At 49.7% G+C, this 16,816-nt stretch overlaps 1 protein-coding gene across 1 annotated transcript in view; it reads right to left on the reverse strand.

The window, feature by feature from the left end:
* ADAM11 (ADAM metallopeptidase domain 11) overlaps positions 1-14,524 on the reverse strand; it is an 86,831-nt gene extending 72,307 nt beyond the window's left edge. The window contains exons 1-2 of the mRNA XM_056864703.1: positions 14,407-14,524; positions 14,060-14,271 (exon numbers count right to left, since the gene is read on the reverse strand). Coding sequence (XP_056720681.1) covers positions 14,060-14,271; positions 14,407-14,524 — 330 coding nt within the window. The remainder of the gene's footprint in view (positions 1-14,059; positions 14,272-14,406) is intronic.
* Positions 14,525-16,816: the final 2,292 nt, after the last annotated feature.

Genomic DNA, 16,816 nt, shown 5'->3' on the forward strand with positions numbered 1-16,816 from the left:
TTTAGCCCAATTTTCCAGCCTGTCAAGATCATCCTGTATCCTGGCTTTGTCTTCTACCATATTTGCTACCCCTCCCAATTTAGTATCATCTGCAAATTTAATAAGCATCCCCTCAATTCCTTCATCCAAATCATTTATAAAGATGTTGAACAACACAGGGCCCAGGACAGATCCCTGAGGCACTCCACTAGTCACTCTTCTTCAAGTGGATGAGGAACCATTAACAAGCACTCTTTGGGTGCGATCTGTCAACCAGTTACAGATCCACCTAACAGAAATAGGATCAAAATCACATTTTCCCAATTTGCCAACAAGAATATTATGTGGAACCTTATCTGAAATCAAGATAAACTATGTCTACAGCACTCCTCATACAAAGGAGATAAGAATAGTCTAACATGATTTGCTCTTGAGAAATCTTTGCTGGCTCATAGTCATCAGATCCATCCTTTCTAAATGCTCAAGGGCTGACTGATGAACCGTTCGAAAACCTTTCCCAGTATAGATGTCAAGCTGATGGGTCGGTAGTTACCCGGATCCTCCTTTTTCCTCTTCTTGAAGATAGGGACAACATTTGCCTGCCTCCAATCTTCTGGCACCTCACCTGTTCTCCAAAAATTCTCCAAAAGAATGGACGGACTCAGAAATTACAGCTGCAAGTTATTTAAGTACCCTTGGATGCAATTCTTTGGGCCCTGAGGACTTTGTTTCATTTAAAGAAACTAGGTGCACTACCCCAATGCCAATCCTAGGCTGCAAATCCCTTCCCTCATCATGTGTTTTGTTTATGCCATGTTGAGCACCATTTCCCTCACAAGAAAAGACTGAGGAAAAGTAAGAACTGAGGAGTTCTGCCCTCTTTTCATCTCCTGTTACAATTTTACTTTCCGGTCCCCACAATGGGCTTATCTTGTCCTTGTTCTTATTCTTACTCTGTACATAGGAAAAGAACCTTTTTTTGATATGTTTAGCATCCCTCGCTAGCCTAAGCTCATACTGAGCTTTAGCTTTTCTAACACTCTCCCTACAAGCACTAGTTATTTGTTTATAGTGCTCTTTGGTTATAAAGCCCTCCTTCCACTTCCTAAAGGAGTCTTTTTTATTTCTCAACTCTTTAAAAAGCTGTTTATGGAGCCACCCTGGCCTCTTTAGGCGCCTCCCATTTTTTCCTTCGCATAGGAATGGTTTGGGATTGCGCCTTCAGTATTTTATTTTTAAGAAACTCCCACCCTTCTTGAACTCCCTTCTCCTTAAGTATTTCTGACCATGGGGTTCTACCCAGCATAAGTTTAAGTTTGTTAACATTTGCTTTCCTAAAGTCCAACCTATATGTCTGACTATGTACAGTTTTTCCTTTCCCCAAGATTGTAAATACCAAGAGTACGTGGTCACTACTACCCAGGGTGCCTACTACTTTAACCTCATCAACCAGTTCTTCCCTGTTGGTGAGAATCAAGTCTAAGAGAGCAGATCCCCTTGTTTCCCTGTCCACTTTCTGGAATAGGAAGTTGTCAGCAAGACAAGTCAGGAATTTATTGGATCTTGCATTTTTAGCAGAGTTGGACTTCCATCCGGGTAATTAAAATCTCCCATGACCACTGTGTCCCGTCTCTTTGAGAACTTCGTAATCTGGTCTAGGAGTGTCTCATCCAAGTCCTCTGCCTGGTTTGGTGGTTGATAGCAGACCCCCACCTAGGGTTGCCAGGTACCACTTTGCCATCGGTGGGAGGTTTTGGGGGCAGAGCCTGAGGAGGGCAGGGTTTGGGGCTTTGCTTTGATTATGCCTGCATTTTCCGACCATCAGAGGTTGCCTCGCTCTCCCCATGCATCTCCATTCCCTGCGTTCTCTAAATGCTGGCTGAACACAAATCTAGAAAACGTGGGCAAAACACATGGAAATGCACGGGGAGAGCAAGGCAACCTCTGATGGTCGGAAAATGCAAGCATAATCAAGGCAAAGCCCCGAAGTAGTTGGCGGGGTGACCACAAGGAAACCCCTGCATAAATGGACTCTCTGTAGTTGCATCCAGACATGAAACATCCTCATGAGGACGATCATCCTGGTGCCTTCTATGCACAGCCTGATTTGTCTGCTGTACATTTTGCAATGTCACTCCCCCCCCCCCTTCTTCTCAGGCTGGCTCTGGTGCCGTCCCTGGCCCAGCTGTGAGCTCCTCTTCAGTTTTGGACTGGGGCATTGACTTCCAAATGGGTTTTAATGCCTTGGATCCCACATTAGGGCAAAGGAGGAAGAGACAAATTGCAAATAGATCAATAAGGGTCCAGGGAGAGGCTGTGTGCTCTTGGCTGGAGGCTGGAAAGTTGAGTGGGAAGGCTAATCAGAAGCAGAGTGCCTGGAGGGAAAGGGGAGGGGAAGGCCAGGGGCAAAAAGTTGTGGGTGCTGAGCCCGGGAGCGGATGCTGCAGCAGCAAAATAGCCTAATGCAATTCTTGGCTGTGCTAGAATAGGAAGGAGTCTGGCTACTGAAAAGCTGGACCCAGTTCTGGTTTCTCTGCTCCACGCCCTGTTTCTCCTTCAGATGGGGAGGAAGAAGAGAAAATTCAGAGTGGAGTTACAACTCTTCAAGGGCTGAAAAACAAGATTTCCAAGGAGAGACATCAAGCGTTCAATACATATTTGGTTGCAATCAAAAAGACAAGGGCGGGGGGGAGAAGAGATGATTTCACTGTTTAAGAGCTTCATAAGGCAAAATTGAGCAAGACTGGTGGGGGCCAAGGTAAGGAACACTGCCTGGGAACTGTAGAGTCCACCCACTCATGAAAAATACAAGTGCCAGGCCTTGGGGGTGGGGGGAAGGCAGGTAATGTGTGACAATTAAAGCAGTATGAAACTGTGAGAAGTGTGTAGTGAAGTATAGTGTAGCATAGTGGAATGCAGGGAATACAGCTACTTCCACTTGGGGATGATACTCCATATAGCTTTTGTTGATATTGCAAAAATGTAGAAGCATTTGCAGTGGCAACGGAGCATCCACCTTTTCCTTGCCTCAGCCCCCCCCCCCCATCTGCCACCCCACACCATCGGAAGGTTTTTTTCAATTGGCAATAGGCATATTGCTATAATGTTATTACAGCATAATGATCTATCTGCTAGGTCCTCTGAATTTCCAGATTTCATTTTTAACAGGTCTTTTAATTGCAGAGATGTAATGAGAAAGGCATATCTGTGGAATGAAAAGGGCTAGAGACTATTAAAAAACCCTGAAAGCTAAAAATTCAGAGGGAATAGCAGACAGAGCAATATAATGCTATAGTAATATGTCACTGGATGATTTTTTAAAGCTCAAAAAAGCCCCCAGCCGGGTGGCAGGGGGAATGGTGGCTACCAGTGGGGGCAGGCTGTAGCAAGGAATATGAAGCAGATGTGGGCAGGACCTGCAAAAATGTGCATCTTCCCATCCACATGGCATACGAGCATGCTTTGAATGAAATCTTGCCAAAAAGATTATCCCAGATCATGTTTGGGAATAGCAAAGCGGGGGGGGGGGGAATGGAAAGTGGACAATTGGGGGATGGCATAGAGTAGATGCTTAAAAAAAAGGGGCTCCTTTCTTTTTGGATGTGGAAGTAACCAGAGAGAAATTTCTTTGCACAATCCACATTTAGATGGATCATGCTAGGTTCTCGTTTTTATTCTGGAAGGAGATGTGGGCTGACCATGTGCAAAAGAGATGGAGGCTACTGTGACTTTCATAGCTGCTTGTATTTTGGCAACTGCAATTTGCCATGCGAGGGGAAGAAAGCTGCAGTTGTTGAATATCTCTGGGCCCATTTGCACCATTTCACCTTGATGAAAAAGACCTTAATGCATGCTCCGTTATGTTTTTTTTTTTAATCAATCTCAACTAATTTCAGCCTCTGCACGCAGATCAGAGTATAGCATTTAGGACTACTGAATGAGTAGGGAGGACCGGTGTGCCTGCTGTAACCAATGCCCTTTGCCTCAAGCTGGGCTCTGCACAAATCTGATAAAAAGCCAAAAGCAAGGATCTAGCCCTCATGGGGTGACCATGAGGGAAACAGCCCTGCATAAATGGCCATGGTTTACAGATGCCGGCTCTTCTAAATGTCCAGGGCTGCTCTTCTCTGTCAATACAGCACATGCAACATTAGTGAATCCCTTGAGTATCTAATTGTCATGTTGAAACAAAACAGTTCATAGCCCTGACTATGGCGCACACAGACCTGTCAGCCAAAGCCTTTCTTGCTCAGGTGGTGAAGCTCCTGTACCCAGCGGGACAGCTAATCTGCCCTCCAGGGCCACCAGATAAGTTTTCCTCCCTCTAAATTTCCACTGCTGCTCCTTCACCCTCTGCCATTGCATGACTCTTCGCAAAAAGTAAAAACGAAATCAAGCAACAAACTGTCAAACATCTGATGCAACGTAAAGCTTGCCAAGAAGAGCAAAACTGTCCATCTCTTTGCTTGTAGACGTATACGTTGCTTCCTGTACACTTTTGATCTTTAAGAGGCAGCTGAAGATGGTTTTATTTAGGGCTGCATAGGTTTTTTTTAAATGTATTGGCAGCCCTGATTTTAATTTTAAATTGTGGCCTTTTATGTGTGTGTTTTTTTTAATAAATGTTGTTTTATTTACATTGTAAGCCACCTTGAGTTCTGCAAGGCAAAAAGGGGGCTAATAAATATTTTAATTATATGCCAATAAAGGTGTTGAAAAATATGAATTTGAAATGTTTTAAATAAATATATGAATAAGTTTAAAAAGACAGGTGCGAGTGATTCAAGCCTGCCTGGAGGCTGTTCCTGGACCCAGAAGCCCTGCTTGCCAATCCCCAAGGCATGGAGGCTGGCTTGAGGTTACTCAGCACATGCTCAGAGGTATCCCCATCTTTTGTATTGCTTCACTTTTCCTGTGCACAAGGCTAACCCCTGCCCCTCCTCAACTACCTTAGCTAAGAAGGCACAGCAGGGCTTAATAAGGATTGCAGAGACCTCTGCCCCTTCCCCTGCTGCTTCTCCAGGCAATGCAAAGATTTGGTTTCGGAGTCAGCAACCACCGAGTGGCAAGGGAACGGAGACCCCCAAAGAGAACCGGGGGTTCTAGGCTCCTGCTCCATGCTGAGCGTTGCACCAGCAGATGAGCACCGCCACCCTCCCCTCCCCTTTCCACAGGCCAGCAGCAGCAACTCTACCTTTGCTCCCATCTCGGCTGAGTGATTATCTGATTCATTATGGATGAGACCTTCCGCACGCCTCCCATTTAATCTAGTTTAACACTTGCACGTACCCAGAGCAGATCCTAACCATCCATTAAGGGGGCTTGGAGTGGGGGGAGTATGGGTTGGAAGTGCCTAGTGATGGAAGCTTTGGCATGTGAGGTGAGCCATGCGGGAAAGGACGGCTGCATCCGCACCCCAACGGAAACGGGTCGTTGCTGAACTACAGTAATCATGTGGACAAGATAATCCAGTGGCCAACAGCTGCAATAACGCAACATACAACTATGTGTGGATGCAGGAAGTGCATGGGGTGGGTAGGAGGGTCTACAAATTTTCCTGCGGGCAAAGACATCCTAGGAAAAAGGTGGTCGGGGTGAGAACCTGCACCCACAACTGCTCAACAGACTGCACTGCATGCATCTTTCAATAAGAATGCATTCATCTGGGACACTCTTAAACTCTTTAGACAGGCATCCCTGTTGCTCAGCGGACAGGGAGAAGGCATACCCCGCCACACCTCCGCCAGGGGCACAACCCCTTTGTCGGGAAAGGCCAATATAGACGGTGAGACAGAGAGCTGGGCAGGAACTGGGAGGGGAAGGTTCAAGTCCCAGCTCTGTTCTGTGAAGGCTGTAGACAAGCCAGGGTCACTGAAATTCAAGCCCAACGTAACAGGTAAACAAATCCCTGCCTGCTCAAGTTCTGCCCCAAGAAACACTGACACCTCAGTCCCGTCTGATGCTTAATTTTGCTTCTGCTATTAACTGGAAAGGGGCAAGGTGTTTTGCGGAGCACTGACCTCCTCAGCGTATTCTCTGGCTTCTGAGACTTCAGCAGGCATGGCCCGCACTGGTTTAAGTTATTCTCTGAAGTCAGGACTAAAAACCTGCTTTTTAAAAAGAGGCCTGTACAGACAGGTTTGGTGTTGGAGGAGAGTGTTACGGATACCCTGGACCGCCAAAAAAACAAATCAGTGGGTTTTAGATTAAATTAAGCCTGAACTGACCCTAGAAGCTAAAATGACTAAATTGAGGCTGTCGTACTTTGGACATGTTATGAGAAGACAAGAGTCACTAGAAAAGACAATCATGCTAGGAAAGGTTGAAGGCAGCAGGAATAGAGGAAGACCCAACAAGAGATGGATTGACTCTATAGAGGAAGCCACGGCCCTCAGTTTGCAAGATCTGAGCAAGGCTGTTAAGGATAGGACACTTTGGAGGACAATGATTCATAGGGTTGCCATGAGTCGGAAACGACTTGATGGCACTTAACACACACAGAGACAGGTTTGTATTCAGGTACAGATGCTTTAGTGCAAAAATCAAGTATCAAGAACAATATGTGAGTGTATCAACAAAGACAGTTCAAGGCATTTTGCCATCTCAAAGCAAGTTACATCCATCCCGCTTGGACCTGCCCCAACACCAGGCAAGCCAGCTTGGACCCAGGAGGGGAAGACAACCAGTCACCTTCCGTACCACCGGCAACTGGAAGACAGCTGAGCCCCCACAGTGAATCGGTCTCCTTCTCCTGTGCTGCACCAAGCAGTCACTTTGGGGGCTTGTCCAGAGAACCAGCTGGGTCCACAGACATGCATAATTTCATTTATGGCAGTCCCCGTCACAAGGTACTGTGGTGGGTACTGGTTTAGATGACTTCATGGGGGACCTGACAAATTCAGAGACCAGTGACCCCCTACTCCATGCCCACAAGATTACCAAAAAACCCCTCCAGGATCCCTGGCCAATCTGGACTGGAGGAAAATTGCTTCCTGACCCCAAAGTGGCGATCAGCATTACCCTGGGCATGTAAGAAAGGGCCATGAGAGCCAAACAGATGCAACCTTTCCTGACCTCCCTCTCATAATCTGCCTAAATTCACAAAATCAGCATTGCTGTCAGATGGCCATCCAGCCTCCGCTTAAAACCTCCAAAGGAGAGCCCACCGCCTCCCGAGGAAGCCTGTTCCACTGAGGAACTGCTCTAACTGTCAGAAAGTTCTTCCTAATGTTTAGCCGAAAACTGTTTTGATTCAGTTTCAACCTGTTGGTTCTGGTCCGACCTTCAGAGGCAACAGAACACAACTCCGCACCAGCCTCTATATGACAGCCCTTCAAGTCAATGAAGGTGGTTATCATATCACCTCTCCGTTTTCTCCTCTCCAGGCTAAACATACCGAGCTCCTTCAACCTTTCCAAATGCATGGAGAAAAGAGGCCTATCCATAACTATGATGGCTAATATGGAACTTCCTTGTCCAAGGGCAGTATACAGTGCAGTGCCAGATGCAGAGGGACAACTGCAGGGGTCAGCCTTTGTGCATCTTGTGGGCCGCAGTGAGAAGCAGAATACAGAAAACCTAGATGGGCCTTTGGTCTGATCCAGCAGAATTGTTCTTAGGTTCTTACATTCCAGGTTTTCCTCATCAAATACTCAAGGGAGAGCAGTAATGAGGGAACTAGGGTTGCCTGATCCCTTTACACTATCAGCGGGAGGTTTTTTGGGGGCTGAGTCTGAGGAGGGCGGGGTTTGGGGAGGGGAGGGACTTCAGTGCCATAGAGTCCGGTCTGAATTGGGCAGCCTGCTACAACTGCTTTAAAAAACACCAGGAGATCCTCCTGGCTTCGTATCTCATTTGGCCTTCAGCTAGGGTTGGCAACCTCCACGGGAGGCCTGGAGATCTCCCGCTATTACATCTGATCTCCAGGCAATAGAGATCAGTTCCCCTGGAGAAAAGGGTTGCTTTGGAGGGTGGACTCTATGGCATTGCACCCTGCTGAAATCCCTCCCCTCCCCAAACCATGCCCTCCCCAGGTTCCACTCCCAAAATCTCCAGATCGTTCCTCAGCCAGAGCTGGCAACCCTACCTTCAGCTATAAGAAGAGAGCAAAACCCTGGACCACCCAATGTTCCTCTCCAGTAGGGTTGCCAGCTCCAGGTTGGAAAATACCTGGAGAGTTTTGGGGTGGAGACTGAGGAGGGTTTAGAGAGGGGAGGGGCTTCCATGCCATAGAGTCCAATTGCTAAAGCGGCCATTTTCTCCAGGGGAACTGATTTCTATTGCCCAGAGATCAGTTGTAATAGTGGGAGATCTCCAGCCACCACCTGGAGGCCTGGAAATCAGCACAGAGATAACGGGAACCAGTTAACTTGAATGCATGATATATAACACTGTAAGATTGAATGAATTGGGGCTGAAGAAATTTTCTTGAAACGGCCGTCCCCCAGCCATTGCCTTCTTCTGAAGATTTGAATATTTATTACAAGTACCTTATGGACTTTTTAAAGACATTTTCTACAACTACTGCTACAACAGAAAACCTTTTTGCACAAAGACTGCATTAGAGAAAGCATTATACATTCGTGTACATAGTTGTATGTGTTTCTTATATGTATCACTGCACCTTGGTTGAATATATGTTTAAACACGGTACTTATGTGGCTGCTTTGTACAGTTATCTCTGTGCTGATTTCCAAACCTTGGGGTAATAGCGCAGGAGTGCTCCCTTTTTTTGTGGTTTACCACCTGGAGGCTGGCAACCCTACACCGCAGAGGGAGGAGGCATGGAGCAGGCAGCCCTGCTGTCCAGGAGTCTCGGGCACTTTTCCTCCCAGGAAATAATTAAGGCTGGGACTTTTTTGTTGCTTCAGGAAGCCCAAGCAAAAGGCCCTTCAGAGAGCAGCCAGACTCCAGACCTCCCTCAGAGGGCCAGAGGCTTGGCAGCCCCAGCTATTGATATCCTGACAAAGAGTTTTGGAACAGCTTCCATTAAAGGAGACAAAGGCAGGGCGAGGGGACCCAAAGGTGGAATGGAAAGAAAGTTTTGTTACATTTGAAGTCTGGAGAGCAACCAAGATGCAAGACACCGTTTTGGCGATGCAGGATGGCCACGGGCACCTCTGAAATGCGAGAACCGGGGCTAGGCGGCTTCCTGGCCTCAATGATTTTTCATTGATAAGTCGAACGCTAAAAATAAACCCATTAACATCTCTTCATTCTTTACGAGAATAACTTGGATCTATCAAGTGTACTTCCTGGGAGTATTTGGCACAAAGAAATCTTCTGCTTGTGTAATCCCCCCCCCCTCCAAAACAACCCCAAAGGTGTTAATGAGGTACAGGGTACACAAAAATCTCCTGGCTCCCCACTACCAGATTGTATGAATGTAAAAATCACTTTACTCCCAGTCTGGGAAGCTCTCAGTAGGGCCTGGAGAAGACAGTTGTCTCCTAACCATTTCTTTCCTTAGCATGGAGGTTCTATTTAGCTCCCACGGCTAATAGCTATTGATAGATTTGTCCTTCATGATTTTGTTTTAAAATCAGCTGCCATTACTGCATATAGTCATAGCAAGTTCTTAAATTTATAGATCGCATGAAGTTCCAGAATATCAAAGTCAGAAAAGAGTCCAAGAGCACAGAACTGCAGAGACAGATAAGAAAGTTTACAGGGAAGGTCTTTCCACCCAGGGAACAATGAACGTAGTGCCGAAATGCAGAAAAGATCACAACATATTGAAGCACATCAACATGCACCCTCCTCCAACACTATCCATTCACATAATGTGTAACTATACAAACAGTAGTGTTCAGTGTGTGATACGGCACAAGGGCAAACCATCTGGTCAGCCAGCGGAACTCACTGCTTGGCACATTGTGGAAGTTCACCATATGAGCCAAAGAGCTATTATTACATGCATGAAACTCTGTGATAAATTATTGCCAATGAGGTTAGTTTCAAGTCCAGGAGCACCTTAGAGACCAATAAGATTTTCAGGGTATGAGTTTTCGAGAGTCAAAGGTCGTTTATGCATGGGTACTTTCACTCACGTTTGCCCCCGGTCTGTCTCGGTTGTTCCTTGGAGTTATGAGTGAGTTTTCCCTCCTTTAGAGATGACCTCGCTGCCAGCCCCCACAAATCCCGGGACCTGCCGTTCCTCTGTTAACCCGATTCTTTCATCTTCCTTGAGCTCAGCCCGGGTGAAATCCCCGTGCATAAGGCAAAGCATGGGACACACAGACTTAGTCTCTCTCACAGCCAATTACAAAGCAGCATGTCAAGAGGTGGGGATTCAAATGTTTCCTGCTTCCTCACTCTTTCTGAGCAGAAGAAAGGCTTTTTAAAACCAGACTTGGATTTCCCCCCCCCCCTTTCAGATTGCTCTGGGGTTTTTTTTGTTTTTTAAATGCATTTTTATGCAGTAATTGGATTTTTTGGGGGGGGGGTTTCTCTCACAGTAAGCTCTACAAAGTAAGCCAATTACAAAACAGCATTTCAAGGGGCGGGGACTTGATTTGAACTTGGAGACTGCTGATGCATAGATTCCCAACAGAAAAGTATGGGTCCAGCAAGCAATGAACCTCAGGTAAAACTCCCGCGCATAAATGACCAAAGCTCCCTTCATCAGACACACTGAAAAGATCAAAGAGGTCATTTTTTCACGGTTTGGCACGGTTTTGCCTTTGTTTTGGCCTGCTTCAAATTTTTGATTTTTCATGAACCCTTCGCGTTTTAGCAAAAAACCGTGTCAACGCCACGTCTTCTCAAAACTGTGTTGGTCCGTTCTTTGTGGTTGCTACGCGTTTTTTTTCCCGCTCCATGAAAAACGATCCTGGGTTAGGACCAATTGTCCCCGCCCATGTCGGCTAATTTCTCCTACCCTGTGAACGGCGATTGGCTGGGAGAGTTTCAAGGCAGGGGGACAGCCTCCCTCCAAGGCAGGACAGATCTCCCTCCTGCAAATCCAAGCCAAAACTCCAGTCACCCTTCTGAAGAGGGGCAGCCAGACTGCTCTGGGTCTCCCTCCTGCCAGTGCGATCCTGTGTGTGTGTGTTGGGGGGGGGGGGTATCCTGACAGCGGCAAATCAAAGCCAAAACTCCCATCACCCTTCTGAAGAGGGGCACCTAGTCTGCTCTGGGTCTCCCTCCTGCCGGTGCAATCCTGTGTGTGTGTGGGTGTTTTGGGGGGGTATCCTGAGAGCGGCAAATCAAAGCCAAAACTCCCGTCACCCTTCTGAAGAGGGGCACAACAGACACCTTGTGAGGTAGGTGAGGCTGAGAGTTTGGAGAGAATTGTAACTAGGCCAAGGTCACCCAGTGGGGAAACTAACCCGGTTCAGCAGGTTAGAGTCCTCCACTCATGTGGAGGAGTGGGGAATCGAAATGAGTTCTCCAGATTAGAGGCCGCCGCTCTTAAGCACTACACTCTTAACCACTGCTCTTAACCACCAGACCCAAGCAGGATTCTGAGAAGACCTGTTTAGGATTGCCCTCACACTGGTACACTTAATCTGAAAGTTAATCATTGGTCCCATCGTGGAGGCTGGGACTGAAGGCCAGTCTTGGCCTTGGAAGGGAGGGCCACCTATAATGCCGACTCCTGACCTGAGCAAATCCTCAACAGGGGCGGAGACCCTGCACAGAAAGAGCTATGGAGAGAGAAGGAGCAGGGAAGGCAGGCAGAGATGCCGCAAAAAGACTGACCGAAAGGGACCTTTGAGGAGGGCCATTCAGCCGCTGCAACTGTGAGGAGTGGCTATCTGGGGTTGGGGCCCGCTTGTGTTTCTATGGATTCCCCTGTTTGGCTGTGTCATCTGCTTTATTCCATATGAATAAAGATCAGAGAGGGAATTTATTCCACATTCCACTGAGTCGAAGACCGGTTGCTCATTTTCCACTCCTCACTGGTGACCAGTTAAGAACCTACATGAGCATCCCAACACACTCCTTGCTCCCCCCCCCCAGGTGCTACATCCCAACCCCCGCTTCTTCTCTGACCTGGAAAGACCAAGGCAGATGTTTGGACATTACCATTAATTCCAAACATATTGCAGAACAAGCAAACAAGCACAGCCATCCAGTGATTCATGTTGCCGTGTTTTAAGGACAAGTGGTAGAACGGTGTGAATCTTTATTAGTTTGCCACATTTATAAATTCTGCTCTAGATCTCGCTTTGCTTATCATGCTAAAGTCTTGCAAGGTTCTCTTGCAAAACCTTATAATCTGGCTTTCCAGCAAGTCAGGTTTATTAAAGCTCATCTGAAATATTAATGTGGGGACAGAAAGAATCGTGCAAGGAACTCTTGGCTTTGAGCTAACCTCCTCCATTTATCCCAACTTTCCGTTTATCTCGCTGAGGAGCTCAGATTTTGTAGACGGCTCTGCTACAATCTAACAGCTTTTCGTATGGCTTCAGGAAACTTTGGTGAAAGCCAAAAGGAGACCCATGAAACCGGATTTCAAAGTGGAAAGAAGCAGATGAGACTCCAATTAGGAGGTCTCCTGTTCAAAGTACAGGAGTGGTCAGGGCTGCAAGATGAAGGGCCTCCTCAAATACAGCGTTGTTCCAACACAGTTGCCAACCTCCTTTCTTTGGGACCCTCACGGGCAGAGTCTTGTTCAGCTGTGTACCCCTCCCTGACCTCCCCCTTCCTCTTATTTGTCAAGAGATCACCTGTGTAGCTCAGCCATGCCCACACCTGTCCAGAACGACCATGTTGCAGGTGCCATGCAGCCAAGGGGTGCAGAAAGTATGGTGTGGCTGGACGGGGGGGGGGGGTCCATTTCCTAACCTCCTCCTGGGAGCACCTGAGTCCTCTGGCCATCAGGAGAGTCTAAGGCCTTTGATGCAGGGTCTGTTTCCGCTGGATCTGCTGCTCTCTAACTGCACAGTATTTGCAGTCGAATTCTGGAAAACACTGTGCACAGAGGCTTTTTGCCCCGAAGAAATTCCAGGAGTACCTTGTGATCAATTATGCATCCCCAGTGAAAATGTGGAGCTTCTGAACCACATGTGAGTTCCTCCCATCCCCTCTGAAAATGCTGCTCTGTGATTGGCTGTGGTGGATATTTTTTGAAATACATCACCAGTCCCCATCAACCCTGGAGCGGGAGTCTTTCATTTGATCTGAACCGAGTGGCCATTTTACAGCTAAAGCAGAGAAGGGTCCAGACAACCTCCGCCCATCAAATTGTTTCTGCATAACTCAGGGCAGAGGTCATAAGAACATAAAACACTCACACGGTCATTTGTGACATTCATCGTCCCATCGGTAGTGTTGCACTCATTAAAAAAAAAAGGATTTCATGCCTATAAGAGGACGTGTATTAGGGGAGGGTGGCAAATATGCCCGGCTCTGTTCCATCCTGCCACGACCTGAAACTGACCCGCACTTGCTGTGAAACTAAACAAATAAGCAGCCTCATGGTATTCCAGCATTATTCTCTCATTAGTGCATTAGATGATGGCTTCTAGGGGAGGGGTTGGATGAGGGGGAGGCAGAAGCGAGAAGGGGTGTGGGGATAAAAGCCCGAATTGACAAGTATGCACAGGACCAACTTTCATTTTGGGATCGAGGCAGACTTTAAACTCGGGGTAAAACAGCATCCTGAAAATGCAGGGGGAACACAAGGGGAGAGCGAGGCAACTTCTGAAGATTGGAAAATACATGCATAATTAAAACGAAGTGACTGTGACCGTCATGGGAACAACCCATGCATAAGAAGCTAAGTCTCTCCCTGCTCATCTTCTAGGGTGGGAAAACCAATGCAGACCAGAGAGGCAGTCATGGAAGCCAGCAGTGGTGAAGATACACAGGATTTCTTCCAGAATTTTCCAGGCAAACGCCTCAGGTGTCCAACAGGTAGCCTGGCTCTGCTGTGTCACTGAATGACAGCACCCTACTAAAACACTGGAAGGAGCCCTTGCCACACAACCATTACAGGGCATGTGCCCATACCACCTGGCTTCCTGGAAGAGCTGGCCGCCCTCCCTAGCCAGAGTGAATGCTAAGAGCTTTGGCATAATGCTGTGGGGGTGAAAAAAGACACCGTGAAACAGGGGAGCCAGGGTTCACTTACAGGATTTTCTCCTTTTCCGCCTCTTCCTCCTCTGCTGCCAGGTTCTTTTCGCACCCTCGTGTCCAACTGATGCTTCTGGACCTCTCCCCCAGAACTGTGCTGCACAAGCCTGGCTGGGTAGGTGACTTCTGGAGCGCCCCATCTTTTTTGCCAGCTGGTGTTTGAGATCCGTCTCCACAAATCCCCAGGTTGTAAATCCGCCTGAACGAAACCTGCTCCGAGCAAAGAAAACCAGTAACCGCTTTGCAATATGGGGAAGGAGAACAGGGGTGACCTGCAGAACTTCGTCCTGGGTCAAAGCGTGCCGGAGATACTACAACAAGAATTTCCGCACGCAGCAGGAACACCTGCATCCAGAAGGCCTAAGGCAGCAGCACCGGCCTGGGGGAATCGGGCAGGGGGACCCCCGCCCAGGAGCCTCAGCAACCTCCACCTGAGTTCCCCCATCTCATTTCCAAGAGCCATATCCCGTATCCGGCTTTGCAATGGGCATTCTCCTTCCTTCTCTGGACCAGTGTCTTAATACCAAAAGATTACAGGTCCCGGGGGCTGAAGCCTTTCTAGAGCGCAGGAACGCTGACCTGCGAGCCCCATTGTCCAGCTCTGCTCTGCAGGGGGCCTTCACAGCGGTCACGCGACTGTACTCTGTGCATGCTCTGGGACCACTGGTCTTTTGTCACAAGTCCCGGCACACAACGATTTTCTTGAGACCCTGGTTAGTCTTTGGATGGGAGACCACCAAGGAATGCCAGGGTTGCTGGGCAGAGGAAGGCACTGGCAAAACACCTCTGCTCGTCTCTTGCCGTGAAAACCCCAAAAAGGGGTCGCCATAAGTCGGATGCGACTTGACGGCACTTTACACACACACACACACACACACACACACACAACACACACACACACACACACACACACACACACGAAGCGGCTCTTGGCGTCATGCCCAGCCTTTCAGTCCCCCATTCCCCCCCAGCACCCCCGCAGGGCCTCCTCCAGATCCACCCCCCCTCCCCAAAGATCGGCCCGGGCTGCCCCGCTGTCGCGGACAGACCCCCCTCCCCAGGCTCGGGGCCAGCCCCCCGCCCCCCAGCTGTTGCTCAGCCACCTCCACCTGGGGGCTGGGAGGACCTGCCGGCGCAGAGGCGTCCCTGCAGCAAAAAAGACCGCAGTCCCGGCCCTGGCGGGGTCGACACGCGTGCCGGGGCTTGCCAAGCGAGGGGCTGCGGACGAGGCGGCGATGCCAGCCCCCCTCCCCGCCCCGATCCCGCAAGGCGAGGGGCAGGAGCCGGGCCCCTCGCCCAGCTGTGGCCCGGCCGCCCGGGGGGCGCTCACCTGGCCGGGGGAGCAGCAGGGCGAGGGCGAGGGCGGCGCGGCACAGCCAGCTCTGCAGCGGGCGGCGGCGGCTCATCCTGCCCTCATGCTCGGCGGGGCGGGCGGCCGGCCGGAGCCCCACACCTCGCCAGCCCGGCGCTGCAGCGGGGGAGAGGAGCGCCCAACATGATGGAGGGGGGGGGGCTCGGAGGAGCACGTGAGCGGCCAAGAGCCCTCCCCCTGGCATGGGCACCAGGGAGCCCCCCCCCCTCCCGCACACCCTCTCTCCGGGCGGGCAGCGATCAGGGAAGGCAGCCTGGGTGGGGTAGGGGGGGGGATCTGCCAAAGAGGCTGCTCTGCCCAGCGCCCCCCACTTCTCAGGGTGCCCCGACAGGCAGGAAGAGGCGCCTGGCCAAGAGGGCTCTTTTCTTTGCGGGGGAGAGGCGGCCAGGGGCTGGCATCGAAGCCCCCCACCCGGGCAGAGGGACCGTCCCTTGGCTGGGCCCCTCCAGGCCTGGGTAAAGGGCCAGCCTCTCCGAATCAGATCTCAGCTTTGGGACAGGACAGGCAAGCGGGTGTCTGCAGCTTGGCTCACTTGCTTGAGTCGCCCCCAGACATCTGTTACGCAGGGCCTTTCCTGGAAGGCGTCTGCTGGGATCAGACAGGACAGGCTGCCAGGCCGCCGGCCTTCGTTTGGGGCAGGGGGACTTGGCCTCCAGAAGAAAACGCCACATTTGCCGGGGAGTCGCATCTGATTTAAGGTGGGGTTTTCAAGGCCAGAGGTGTTCAGAGGGGGTTTGCCATTGCCTGCCTCCGCATCACTGCCCTGGCGTTTGCTGGAGGTCTCCCACCCAAACACTTGCCAAGGTGGACCCTGCCTAGACTTGTGAGATCAGGCTAGCCTGGGCTGTCCAGGTCAGGGCTCCAGAAGAAATTAAACTGTCCGCATGACGTGGTGGTTAAGAGCGGTGGTTTGGGGCAATGGCCTCTAATCTGGAGAACCGGGTTTGATTCCCCACTCCTCCACATGAGCAACAGATGCTAATCTGGTGGGCCGGGTTGGTTTCCCCGCTCCTCCACATGAAGCCAGCTGGGTGACCTTGGGCGAGTCACAGCTCTCACCCTCACCTACCTCACAGAGTGTGTTGTGGGGAGGGGAAGGGAAGGTGCTTGTAAACCAGTTTGATTCTCCCTTAAGTGGTAGAGAAAGTCAGTGTATAAAAACCAACTCTTCTTCTAAATCTGCATTTATCTGCATCTGGCTGGGGTGTGTGTGCAGAATCTGGCAGTTAATGGAACCTTGCAAAAGGCAACCAGGCAAGCACACGGTGCCAGATCCTAAGGTGGAAAAGGAGAGGACGGGCACCTTCCTCTAAACAGCCCTTCCCCCAACATTCTGGCTGAATTTGGGCTAGCCAGGGCAATGAGAAACACTCCCTGCACATG

The sequence above is a fragment of the Euleptes europaea genome, chromosome 18 (genome assembly GCF_029931775.1).
Source record: "Euleptes europaea isolate rEulEur1 chromosome 18, rEulEur1.hap1, whole genome shotgun sequence".
Classification (NCBI taxonomy): Eukaryota; Metazoa; Chordata; class Lepidosauria; order Squamata; family Sphaerodactylidae; genus Euleptes; species Euleptes europaea.